The following is a 13,260-nucleotide window of genomic DNA, read 5'->3' on the forward strand; positions in this document are numbered from 1 at the left end:
ATGGTTGATTTCTTTAGTGATGTTGATTTTGACTGGGCAGTGGGGAGGAGGAGCTTGTATCTGATCAGTAACATTCATGATACAAATATTGCTGATTGGTTTCAGGTGAAGGGGGACACAAAAGGTGGGCTGCATCCACAGATGACAGAGCAGAGAGCCACGTGACAGCTGAGAGGCAAACAAATGTATTCTGAACTGACCTCCTGGTGCTCTGCTCCTGGCACTGGTGTTCCAACCTCCATCTCCTCCTGCTCTGCTTCTCCACTGGTAGGCAGAACTGCAGCTAAGGTGTAGAATTTTTATTAGAAAGCAGCAGTGCACTCCTGCATCAGTCAGATCAGTTTATTTTAGCAACTGCATCCCAGAGCAGCAGAACATCTGTCAGAGATCCATTAGCACCTGCATGAGTAGCTGAGATTCACCTCGCAAACACAGCCACAGCTGCTTGGGCTGTCAGGCTTCATGCAGCAAGAGCTGGAAGAAATGTGAGCTAATGCCTCAAGCTCTCCCTGATCCTGTCAGGCAGTATGGTGCAAGGAAAAAGAGTAAGAAAAAGCTGAGGGGAAAGAAAGATCCTTGTTGGTCTCTGCCATGCAGCATCTGCTGCCTCCTGTGCTGGGACAGAGCACTCAGGCTGCTGAGCAGTGCAAATGCCACATTTTTGTCAAAAAGAAAAGGGAAAAATACCAAATTAACTTGCTTGATGACCTAAATTTGTAGTAATGAATTAAATACAAGTTGGGAGCCATGTGGTGACCCTACCAAAACCAGGTGCTGAGCAGGGAAAGTCATCAGGTAAGTTGTGCCAGGCATCAGTTCCTGTAGTACCAAGTCTGGGACCACAGCCCCCCATTTCCCCAGCACACTGCTCACCTCTGGCTGCACCTGGATCCTGAGAGAACACCTGGCTGATGGTGAGGTTCTGCAGGGCTGTCAAGTCAGAGATCATGTCCTTGGATCTGCGGAGGTCGTCGATGTGCACCGACTGCCACAGCCCTACAGGCACAGAACAAGGAATCACTCCCAGCCTGCAGCTTGCTCTTCCAGAGGAGCACCCCCAGAATTACCTGCCAGCCCCTGGGGTTACTTTCAGAGGTCACTAACTCTCACCTCTTGCTGTAGGAGGGGAAAGAACAATGCCCTCAGAACCTGCTGCCTGACGGGTCCAAGGTTCTGGGGCTCTCAGAAGACCCCAGACCCAGAGGAACCTTGCTGAACACGTCAGCACCTGCTCCAGAGCCTCGGAGGACAACACACCCACACACCTCGTGGCTGTGTGCTGCTCTCCAGCTGACTGCAGGGGGGACCTGTCTGTCAGCAGGCAAGGCAAGGACTGCCAGGTACTGATCCCCTGGGCAGCCCTGTGGGACAGGGAAGCAGCTCTGACAACCCACAGGACACACTGAGTCCAGCTTCTCAGCATTTAGAGGAACAGTGAGCAAGAGAAATGATTGCCTAAAGGGACAGATGGGCACACCCACCTCCATGGAATCCCACGTAGGATGTTCCTCCTTCCAGCCGGGAAAGCTTCATGATAAAGTAAACAAAGACAGAGACCTCCCCCAGGTCCACCTTGTTGATCTCATTGACAATGGTGTACCTGCAGCAAAGAGGAAATGCTGATGGCAGAGCAAAGGCACACAGAGGCCCATGGCCACAGGTCTCTCCTCAGAGAGGACACATGTCCTCTCCCAGAACAGACACAGGTGACTGCCACTCCTTCCTCCCAGCTGTGCCCTGAATTACCCTGTGACCCTCAGCTCTTCAGGAATTCTGCAGCCAATGGCCAGAATTCACACATCAAAGGGGATAATCTGCTCATTTCACCCAGCTCAGCTTACTCTGACTTGGGTTATGGATTATTTGAAATACAACCAGTGCATTTAGATTCATTCTGCTACAGAAGAAAGGACTGCACATTCCTGACTGTGAGATCCCCAAACAGCACCAATAACCAAACAGCAAGGAGTGGCCTGGCAGAACTGAACCACTCCACACCCACTCACTTGGCTGAGGCGATGAGCTGGGCATTCTGAGAGCCATCTCCAAAATCTGTCTGAATAATGAGGACTTTATTTCCTGAAGTGGAATCCAGGAAATCCCTGAAGAGTGAAAAGAGATTTAACAGAAGTCACTGAGTATAGACCAAACATTAAAGACCACAGAACCAGTCATTCCACATTAGCTTTGGCTGATACAGGAGGAAAGAGAAAACCACCAAACCCCATCTCATGTGATGGAGCTGACAAGGTTTGTCCCTTATCAGCAGATATCTGGGCAGAGCCAGCCCACTGCCAGCACAGCTCCATTTTCCATATGTGCTACTCTGAATGCTCTGCCCACACACCCTGCACACAGCTGACAGCCCATTCCCAGCAGGAAAACACGGCCCAGACTCACCGGATGCCCTTCAGAAAGGAGTACTCCGTGTCAAACTGCTGCAGGAACAGGATCTGGGGCCTCTGGGCCTTGCCCTGCACCTCCCTCTCCAGGCAGGCAGCATCAGCGCTGGTGAGCAGCCGTGAGAAGGTGGTGACCTGGAGAGAGAGGGGCAGCAATGCAGCACCTGCGCTCAGAGGGCTGCCAGCCTGCTGCAGTGCCCCCCAGCCTGCTGCAGAGCTGCACTGCACTGCTCCCCAGCCTGCTGCAGAGCTGCACTGCACTGCTCCCCAGCCTGGTGCAGAGCTGCACTGCACTGCCCCTTGGCCTGCTGCAGAGCTGCACTGCACTGTCCCTGGGCTGCTGCAGAGCTGCACTGCACTGCCCCCCAGCCTGCTGCAGAGCTGCACTGCCCCCATGGCCTGCTGCAGAGCTGCACTGTGCCCCAAAATCACCACTTATTTGCTGCCAGCTCTGCACACCCGGCACTGCAGTGCACGCAGGTGGTGCCACGCTGCAGCCCGGGCACACGGAGATGAGCAGGGTCAGGAGGGCTGGCAACACCCCAGCCTCACCTCGGTGAAGGCAGTCTGGGGCCCGGCCTCTGCACGCACGTGGGCGCCCAGGAAGTCGGCGAAGGAGGTGTGCTGCTGCTGCCTGAAGTAGGTGTGGGCCAGGGAGTGCGCCATGAACACCCCCACGGAGTTGCAGAGGCGGATGACGGCGTCGGGGGTGGCACAGTTGAGCAGGGCCAGCCGCGCCTGCTCGGCGACACGCGGCAGGAGCTCGGCGGGGGCGCAGGCCGGGCGCAGGCGCTGCGTGCCCTGCAGCACCAGCGAGGCGCAGGTGTCGGCGTGGTAGCCCACGAACACGTCTGCGGGGCGGTACCGCTGCTGGCTGATGAAGTGCTCCTCTGTGTTGACGGCCGTGAACTCCTGCACCCACCGCTCCAGGTCCTGCACGGCCTCCCTCTGGCCCTTGTCCAGCACGGTGCTGATGTCCAGGTAGTGCTTCTCCAGCCGGTTGATCAGCGGGATGGGGAAGTGCTTGTACACCACCCCCTTCTCCTCGATGACGATCAGGCGAAACTTGGGGTGCACCCGGCACTTCACCCGGTGCGTGCCCAGCCCCAGATCCACATACTTCTGCCCGGCTAGGTACACATAGTACTGGTTGAGGGCATCATAGAGGCTCTCGTAGAGGTTCTGCAAGTTGAGAAGCACAACCATCTGGCCAGTTTCCATGCAGACCTTCACTCGGTTTATGTTTCTGCATATCTGGGTGTATTCTTGGTCCTTAGGAAAACTGGAGCCAAAGATGATTTCTGGCTGCTGTCGGGCAGTGAAAAAAGCCTGCTGGAGGATCTGCAGCGCAGCATAGTTCTCAGTCAACACAAGCAGGTACCTGCAGTCCCCATCCTCAGCACCGCTGTAAATGTTCTGTCGGATCAACTCTATCCTACTGATGTCGTGAGCACGTATCTCCCCTTTTTGTAACAACTTGGAAGTGAATATTTCCAAGGCATTGACATCATCTTTGCCACCGAAGTTACGAAGAACCACTGCAGCGATGTCCTGAGGTGTGGGCTCGCTTTTGGAGCTCTTAGCTAAGGCAAAAAACATCTTTATGAGGCTGTAGTAGTCACGCAGGCCAAAGAACTCCCTGTCTTGGGCCTTGCAAATGTTTTCATATGCATCTGCAAAGTGATGGAAATACTGTTCGACCTTCTGCAGAGTCCCTCGTGCCGAGCAGCAAATGCCCTTCGCGCTCTCGATGAGCTCCTCTCTGCTGGGGTCTCCACGAGACACAAAGATGCCTCGATTCATCTTAGCAGGGTCCAAAGCCCAGTTGGAAATCCCAATGAAGCCAACCTTTTTGTGAGGAAGAGGGACATCATCTATGCAGCCATCCTCCAAAAGTGGATGCAAAGTCTTCAATGGCATTTTGGGAGAGTCTTCTGCCAGCCCAATCTCATCCAAAACCACCACTGATACATACTCCTCCAAGTTCTTCCCTTCCTGGAATCGAGCACAGTGCTTAAAAGTGCCTATGATTCCCTCTGGAGTGGAGAGAGGGCTGCACTGAAAAGACACAAGATGGATCTGCTTCAGGTCCTTGAACAGATCAGAATGAGCTGCTTGGCCCTGCATAGCATCAGCCACGATGGTTTTTGCCAGGGATTTGGAGCTTCCAGGCTTCCCAACAAGAAAAAGAGGGATTTTCAGCTCAATACAGATGACCATCATGAAGACATTTTCCTTCAAGGCCAAGTTCCTTGCTATGGTATCCCGGAGTGGCACCCCACTCAAGAATAAGTCCTGCATCAGGGTGATTTCTTCCAAAATCTTTTTCTGGGTATTGTAAGGCTTTGGGAGGACCTGGCTGATGGCAGTCCTGTACGGCTCCTTCCTTTCCAGGGACGCATGGTAGCAGACCCCGACCGCCAGCACCAAGGACCAGATGACACCATTTCTGTCACTGCCGCCCTTGGGAGCTTTCCTCTCCGCCAAGTACTTCTCCAGCTCCCTCAGCAGCAGGTGGCTGTGCCTGCAAAACCACTTGAACACCTCCATGCAGCGCTCCACGTCCCGCAGGCTGACGAAGCTGCACTCGTCGTCCCTCTGCCTCATGTACTGCTGGGAGGCAAAGAGCACCTCTGTGACCACCCTCACCTCGTCCTTGGCCATGGGCAGCTGCTCCGCCACGCGCTGCACGATCTGCTGGATGTACTTCTTCTCCATGTGGTTGTTGAGCTGCCCAAAGTCCCACACCAGCGGGATCATGCTGGGCGGGAGCGCGTGCACGCGGTACACGAGCTGCCTCAGCGGGATGGAGCCCAGCTTCTCCCGGGTGTCGTCGGCCTTCACCCGGTAGCCCAGCCCAGCCAGCTCCAGGCGTTGGATCATCCTGTCCGTGTGCTTCCGGTAGGGATTGCAGGCTGCGATGATCCGCAGGCCAGAGCCAGAGGCCAAAGGCTGCCCCTGCACCGTGCGGTCACACAGAACCTCCTTGATGCTGCTCACGGCCTCTGTCGTGTTGGCTTCGTCGAAAAAGAGGACGGTGTCCAACCCATGCTGCTCCTTGTTGTATTTAGCCAGGGCTTCTGCTTCTCTGACCCTGGCGTAGACCATCTCTGCAGTGGTACCTCCATGAACCTTGACAAGCTTCATGTTCTCCACCTCTACAAAGCTTCTGCGTAACTGGCACAGGAACTTCACCAGCCTGGTTTTCCCACAGCCTGTTTCTCCCATGATGACCACCGGGATGTTGCAGCGGAATCGCATCTCGATGGCCAAGATTTTCAGCATGTTGTCTGTGGTGAGCTCGTACGTCTCGTCGGGGTCAAACACCCAGGGGAGCCCCAGCACCATGCAGAGCCTCTCGAGCTTCTCCTCGCGGGGCAGCTGATCAAAGGGCACGTTGAAGGGAACCCTCTGCACTAACAAGCCCTGGAAGAGCTGGGCAGTCATGATGTCCTTCTTGATGACATTCCCGTTCAGAGGATTGATGGCATCAATGCGATTCCCGGTCTGCTGGAAGTGGAAACCAATGAATGTCATGGACATACGATCCCCATTGAAAAACAGATAGGGATGAGGCTCTGACTCCCACTTCTTCCTGATGCGGAAAGGAAGCAGATCTTCCTCAGCGACATTCTCCAGGTGGGAGGATCGTCTTCCTGAACTCTGGTCGGAAATGCTCAGGGAGGGCGTCGCAAAATCCCGCGCCATTAAAATCATGAAGCCAACCACAAAGTTCTTGAAACCATTCAAAGTGTCCCGGACAAAGTCAGGGTTGCAGAAGACAGAGGCTTCGCAGTCTCTCAGCTGAATATTGAGGAACCAGGTGAAGTTGCGGAGCTCTGCCCAGGAGGGATCCACGACCCCGCAGTGCAGGAGGAAGAGCTGCAGACATTCTGCAGGGCTGCCTTCCACCGAGAGCGCCTCGTACCAGAACGTGTCCAGGTCACAGCCCTGGTCAAACCTCTTCAGGTACTGGAAGGGTCTCTGGAAAGCCTCACTGCAGAATTCCTCCTTGTCCATTCCCACATCCCCAGAACCGTTCCCAAGTGTCTCCATTTCTAGCACTTCTTTGGGAGACTTGCACGTTATTTTAGGAAACACATCCAAGAAGTGATACTTTTGGCCCACTGACATCTGGAGAAAAAGAAAATAAAAGGTCATCACAGAGCTGTAGCCTCACTCTTCATCAGCTTAGGTAATCTCTTGTTAACAGTCTCCTTGCCTAAAACCACAGGCCTGAGGAACAGGAGCCAGCCTTTTCCCTGTGCATCCCCTTCTTCCACTTAAAGTGCACCAAGGAATCCTATTCCCTCCTACACATGAACCTGGCATCACCTCCAGCCCCTTCTCCGGGCTACTTCAAAGAAAACTAAAGCCAAGAAACTGCTGGTATTTATTCCAGTTTCTTTTACATTCTGTTCTTACAGCTGCACCTACTTTCCAACATGCAAATTAACACGAGGGAGATTAGATTTTGCATTTTTATGTTTCCCATAAATGCTACAGTGGGGGCAGTGAGGCTTGGACTAAAGTGCCTTCAGAAATCATCAACCCAAGGACACCAGACAGGCCTAATTTGCTGTCTGGTGTTAGTGTCACCTTGTACAACACCAGTTTGTTATGGGATACAGCACAACCCCAATGAAACAGGGAACTCCTCTGCTGTGTTTACAGTTAGAGTCTCTACAACTCACCATCCCAACACACATGTGCTCCTTGAACACGGCCGCAGCCGAGTCGGAGGGCTGAGCCACTCGGAAGTGGTGCTGCAGGTACTGCTGGATCTCTGCCCGTGACCTCTGGGGAATCATGTGCACCTTGTAGTGGCTGAAGGCAGAGAGCAGGTAGCTGGTGTCCCGCTCGCAGCTGCACAGGATGATGAGCCTGTAGGAGCTGTTGTAGCACTTCAGGTGCTGGAACAGCTCCTCTGCCCTGCAGCTGACGTCGTAGCTCAGCTCATCCGCATAAAGCATCGTGTAGATCTTGTTCCCTCCCTGGCAGGGAATGAGGCACCGGCGCAGGAACAGCCCCACCTGCTCTGCACTGGTCTGGGGCGTGCACAGCAGCACCTCATCGAAGGTGGGAAGGGGCTGCTCGGGGCTGTTCATGTAAATGGCCAGGGCAGAGCTGAGCACCTCAGAGCGAGGGCAGGTGATGAGGTTGGGCTGGCCCACACAGAGCAGGTCCTCAGGGAAGTCTCTGGTGACAGATTCCCTGCCACTGCTGGCCAGGTTCTTCAGCCACACGCTCAGTGTGTCCACGTCCAGGCAGTTGGGGAGGAAGGAGCCCATGTTGTTCATGTAGCACTCCCAGATGCGCTCCAGCCGGGCGCTCAGGTCCCTCTCCCCATCCAGCAGCACTTGGAAGTCAGAAACAGCCTGGCCTGAGCTGTGAGGCCCCTGGCTCCCAAGGGCTTTGAGGACGTCCTGCTCAGTGCAGTGGGGGTTGAGGAAGGAGAGCATCATGAGGGCAGCCTGGCTGGGGCTGCCCTGGCCCAGCTCTGAGCACAGGTACACCAGCTGCTCCGCACTGTAGTAGTTCAGGTAGAAATGCTCACATCGCTTGGCATTCATGAAGCTTTTCCAACTCTCCAGAAAGCTCTCCATGGTCTTGCAGAGGGCTGGGAGCACAGCTGCCATATCCCCTTGCCCTTCCAGCACTGGGATGGGGCCCAGGGAGAAGTCTATAAAAACACAGGATTCTTTGTGGGGTGAACAATACACCTGGGCGAGCCAGGAGCGGAAAAGCATGTTCCCAGCTGAGTACAGGTCTATAAAGGCCTGGGCAAGTCTCTGGACATTGGAAAAGACCTGTGTGAGGACAGAGGACAGAGAAACAAGCTGATTTACAAATTTCGGCCACGAAACCACTGGAAAGACATTCAATGAAGAGTCTTTGGCCCCAAGGTGTGTCAGGCCTTGTACAGCAGCCACAGACTCTCTGTGACTTTTTTACAGCAGCAGCCCCAGGAAACCAGTAAGGAACTCCCAGTTTGCTATAAAATTACAGTGATGCTGCCAGCCAGGACAATCCCCAGTGCAGCCAGAGAATAAGGCCACCAGTTCATTGTTCTGTCTCCAGCTTAGTTCCACCTTAGCAAGGAACCAAAGGCAGAAACACCAATGTGCCTGTAACCACCACGCCCGCAACTCCACTGTCAAGCACAGCCTTAAAAGCTTATACTCAAGGGAAAATCCAGCCCTGGCCCCAACACCAGTAACCCCCTGGGTTTGGAATCTGACCTCAGAGAACCTCTCCACCTCCAGGCCTTGCTCTCCCTTGGCTGACATGAGCATCAGTTTGTTCTGCAGCTCACGGAGCTCTGCCAGTGAGTACTTCCAGGAGGCCTCGGTGTCCCTCGAGCTCCCTGGGAGGGTGAAGCGCAGGACACTGTCCAAGGAGACCTGCCAAGAGCAGGAGCTGTCAGCGTGGCTGGGGCTGAGGCTCTGCCCGAGGCCAGGGCAGCAGCCCCCAGGCAGGAGGGGCAGCGGGAGCTGAGTGACCTCAGCCTCACCTTTTGGCCATCAGCTGGTGCCCTCAGCACATAGACCCCTCTGCTGTTGATGGCAGCTGCCAGGGACAGTGAGGACAGCTCCACAGAGCCATGGCTCTCCTTCACTGTCTTCAGCCACTCCAGGTGCTGAGCCGAGGCGCGCTGTGGGGAGAGGAGACACCGCACTGCCTCGACTGCTGTGAACTCTGATCCCTGCTCACACCTGACCAGGACCAACAGCTCGGGCTGGCACAAGAGTTTAGTGATGGAGAAGGAATGAGTACTGGTTTCAGCCTGCTCTTTCTGCACAGCTCTTCCTTACCCACTCCACGGGAGGCTGAAGAAAGCTTCAACACCTCTTGCTGCAGAAGCAGGCCCTGCTGCAAAAGGATAAGAGGTCCCAGGCATTTGCCTCTCCTCTTCCCCACCATCAAACTTGCAGGAGCCAAGCCACACCACATCACACTGGAAAGCCTCACAGTGCCCTGGAGAAACCTGTGCTACACCAGCTGTGAATCTTTGTGCTGCAGGAACATCAGCCGGTTTTCCTCCAATAACCTGAGCCACAGTGATGTCCCCACACAGGTGCCATTTGCCCAGTGCAACCCAACTTCCAGCCACTTCTGGAAGGCAGAAAGGCAGGAGGATGCAGAGGCCCTGCTCCAGCAGAACTCACCAGTTTCTCAGGGAGGGTGTCATCGCTGTCCAGGGCTCGCCACAGCTTCTGCAAGCAGCGCATGAAGTCCTCGAAGCCCGAGTCCTGGTGGAGCTCGTAGAGCAGGGAGGAGTAGCCGTGCACAGCGCCATGGAAACAGGCCACACGGTCCACGTCCATGTCGTTCTCCCCCGCCGAGATGGAGGCCAGGTCAACAAACACCTTCAGCTCATTTATGTCTGAAACGAGGCAACACGGGAGTGAGCAACAGCAGCTCGGACACCGGCCCTCATCACCACCCTCGACAGGAAATGCAAGGAGAATGCTTTCAACAGTAGCTCCTGTGGAACTGCCCTCTCCCCATCAGCTCTCCCTGGCCATCCATCCATCCATGGACCCCCACAGGTCCCCAGAGCTCCAGCCAGGATGGGAGCAGTGCCTGGGGGGTGTGTGCAAGTGAGGGTGTCTGTGCAGGTCAGACAGCTCAGTTGGCAGACACACAACTCCATTCCCTGAAACAACAGGTCTGAACTGAGCAGCAGCAGCTGCTGAAGCCCTCCAGGCCCAGCCCAGCTCCCAGCTGGGTAGTCTCTGTGTCCTGCAGCGGTGCATGGGCACGTTTAAAATGTCCTCATAACACATTGCACACCAGAACCCATCAGAGATGTAACTCTCAACACCAGAAGCTGCCAAGGCACAAAGCAGATGGGTCAGGGATTCGGTGTTCCTTCTGCCCCCACACGAGCTGACATCCCTTCTCGTAGTCTCTAATTCCTGGACGAGCAGCACACACCTTTCAGTGCTTCTCTGACCCAGCAGACAAACTCCTTCTGCTGGGCCAGCTCCCTCAGACAGCCACGGCGGGGCACAGTGATCCCCTGCAGCAGCTTCTTGGCTTGCACAAGCTCAGGGCTGATGGAATCCAGCTTCTGGGTCTTGTAGGATTCAAGCTTTTCTGTCTGGAAAGCAAGTGGTGCAAATACTCACTGAGTCTGAAATTGGGAAATGCCACTGGTTCTGCAGCAGGGAAAGGAAAGCCCTCTGCAAACCAACATCCCAACAGAGCAGTATCATCACCTCCCTTTAAGGAATGACTACACAAAAGCACTTGGAACATTTGATTTTTACCTCAAATAAGCACTTGGTTCAAGGAACGGCTCTTGAAAAACTGGGGTAGACTTGTGGGAAGGTTCAAATTTAGTCAACATCCTGACTGTACAGAGCCAAAATCAGGGATACTTACTATATGCAACAAGTTTTCCAGGATACTGAAGTCACCAGAAATGCCTAAACTCTCTTTGACATGGGCAATGATCTTGGCAGCATCAAAGGTTAAATGCATTTCATGGTACTGCTGGATCTGCTGGACTCGCTGGTCAACCCAGCCTCTGTCCTCTGCAGGCCAAAGCCCACAGATGGTGTTCAGCTCCGCCCTGAGATCTTCAGGATGATTTGTGAACTCCTGGAAAATTCTATCCACTGCAGAAAGTGTGAGACTTCCTGATCTGAGATCATCATACAGCATTGCATAGCTGTCAAAGCAAGGGCGGATCATGCTGTTCAAAACATCATCAAGGTCCAGCTCAGGAGCAATCTCCTCCTCGTCCTCCTCATCCTCATCCTCCTCTGGACTGTCACACCCATACTTCTCTCCTGCCTTCTGTGCTGCTTCCTCCCAGAACTGCTGGAGTATCACGCTGTCCTTAAAAGCATGCATTTTGTGGACAAACTGTTTCAGCTCTGGGCTCAGGCTGTAGAAGGTCTGCAGGGGCTTCCTTCCCACCACCACCACTTGATTCAGTCTTTTTGAGCGAAGATCTTTTGAGTGTTGAAATTCCACTTCACCTACATTCACTGTAAACAAGAGACAGGTCAGAGGGAGATCAGCTGGTACAGCCTGCCTCCAGCTCACTTCATCCCATCCCCCAAGCCACAAAACGCTACCAGGCAGGTGGACCCCTCCAAGTCTCATTTGATGCACAAGCACTCACTTGATCCCCTCAATGCTCTGGGTTTACTTCCCCCACCCCTCCTCACCCTAAATTTGGAGCTTAGAATCAAACCTGCTCCCAAAGCCAAGAGATTTTAAAGGAAAATGCTTCTTTTCTGGAGTTGCCACTTTCAGACTGCTCCCCCAGAACTCTACCTCTCACAGACTTCTGCACCTTCCTGCACATGCTCAGGAAGGTTCCCACTGCTTTTTCCTCTCTTCTGAGCTGTGTGACTTCTTCATGCCTCAATGCCAGCAGTTCTTTCAGGCTTCTCTGGAGCAGTTCCTTTTCCTCCTTTGGTCGTTGCTGGTGCTCTGAAAGAAAATGCACCTGTAATCACAAACCAGACACTTCCCAAGCCCTGCATCCCAGCTCAGGTTGGGAACTGCAGAGCCACAAACCCTGCAGTGACAACACAAACTGGAGGTGACAGCTCCTGCCCAGGCCAAGGAACAGCACTCCAAACTGCTGCAACACTTCCTGAGCATCCCCAACCCCTGCAACACCACCTGAGCATCCCAAATCCCTGCAACACTACCTGAGCATCCCAAATCCCTGCAACACTACCTGAGCAGGCCAGCATCACCACAGTGATGCTGTCAGCCAACCATGCTCCTTTGAACCCATCTCTTACTTGTCTCCCAAATGCAGAGGAACTGCTCCTTGTGCTGGAAAACCTCCTCCAGGTGTTTCACGAGGATGCAGCCGCTGTGGATGTCGTCGGTGACACTCGTAAGCACAGAGGCTGCTATGGCCATGACATCCTTTGCTTCATCTGTGAGCTTGTCCAGCAGGTTTCTGTTTGTTCCTGTTCCAGACACAAAGATCCAAACAACAGGCAGAATCAGGAACTTTTCCATGCCATGGCACAGAGTCCTTCCATTTCCTACTGAACCCCACCCAACAGCCTGTGGACTCACACCACCCTCCAACCCCTCATGTCTTTTTGAACAAAGCCAGGGTTCTCAGGACAGCATACGGAAACTTCCCATGGAGAGCCCAGACCCAAACCCTGTGGGGCAAACAAAAGCCATTGGGATCCATTCACTTGGCCAACTCTTTGGCATTTTTGTGTGCCAATAACTTGTGAGAACGTCTCAGAGAAAGAAGCTATGATCCACAAATCCTGAGGAAGCTGCAGTGGATCAGCACAAGAGGAATAGTGGCTCCCTCTTCCTTGGCCTTCCCTCTCCAAACCCAAGCTGAATAGTTCAAGCTTTGAGATAGGCACTAAAACAAGAGCAGGACAATTTCACTCTGCTGCTCTGTGCAGTGGCAGCAGTGAGGCAGAGAAAACTTCTCAGGGCCTCCTAAAACCCAACTACAGACCTACCATTAAAGCTGAAGATTTGTTTGATGTCAGGCCACGTGAGCAGGTGGTGCAGAATCGTATCAAAATTGTCCTCAGACTGCCCAGCCCTGACTGGCCACGACTTCACTATGACAGCAGACACGAGCTGGCTGAACTGGCCCATGTTGTAGGCAGAGATCTGCTCCAGGAGATTGCTCTGCATCTGCCAGGGCACACAGAGAGGGCAGGGGTGGGTCAGACTCTGGGGTGCCACCGTGTCTGTGCCTTCCCAACCAGCCCTGTGACACAACTGACACCAGAGCTCACGGTGGAAACACGTTACAGATATTCCTCACGGACCTCATTTCCTGATTTCTTGTGATTTTTTGTTGTTGGTTTAACAAACAATCCACAGCAACTCAAGCAAC

The 13,260-nt window shown here is 53.9% G+C and overlaps 1 protein-coding gene across 1 annotated transcript in view; it reads right to left on the reverse strand.

Annotated features, from left to right (window-relative positions):
• RNF213 (ring finger protein 213) overlaps positions 1-13,260 on the reverse strand; it is a 43,930-nt gene that overhangs the window by 18,070 nt on the left and 12,600 nt on the right. Inside the window, exons 16-30 of the mRNA XM_041409400.1 lie at positions 12,875-13,055; positions 12,176-12,349; positions 11,697-11,855; positions 10,794-11,404; positions 10,344-10,509; positions 9,572-9,789; positions 8,917-9,057; positions 8,645-8,806; positions 7,097-8,212; positions 2,955-6,536; positions 2,401-2,537; positions 2,007-2,102; positions 1,482-1,600; positions 874-996; positions 201-283 (exon numbers count right to left, since the gene is read on the reverse strand). Of these exons, the coding sequence (XP_041265334.1) occupies positions 201-283; positions 874-996; positions 1,482-1,600; positions 2,007-2,102; positions 2,401-2,537; positions 2,955-6,536; positions 7,097-8,212; positions 8,645-8,806; positions 8,917-9,057; positions 9,572-9,789; positions 10,344-10,509; positions 10,794-11,404; positions 11,697-11,855; positions 12,176-12,349; positions 12,875-13,055 (7,068 nt within the window). The remainder of the gene's footprint in view (positions 1-200; positions 284-873; positions 997-1,481; positions 1,601-2,006; positions 2,103-2,400; positions 2,538-2,954; positions 6,537-7,096; positions 8,213-8,644; positions 8,807-8,916; positions 9,058-9,571; positions 9,790-10,343; positions 10,510-10,793; positions 11,405-11,696; positions 11,856-12,175; positions 12,350-12,874; positions 13,056-13,260) is intronic.

This window comes from Onychostruthus taczanowskii, unplaced genomic scaffold (genome assembly GCF_017590055.1).
Source record: "Onychostruthus taczanowskii isolate IOZ18803 unplaced genomic scaffold, ASM1759005v1 scaffold30, whole genome shotgun sequence".
Lineage (NCBI taxonomy): Eukaryota > Metazoa > Chordata > Aves > Passeriformes > Passeridae > Onychostruthus > Onychostruthus taczanowskii.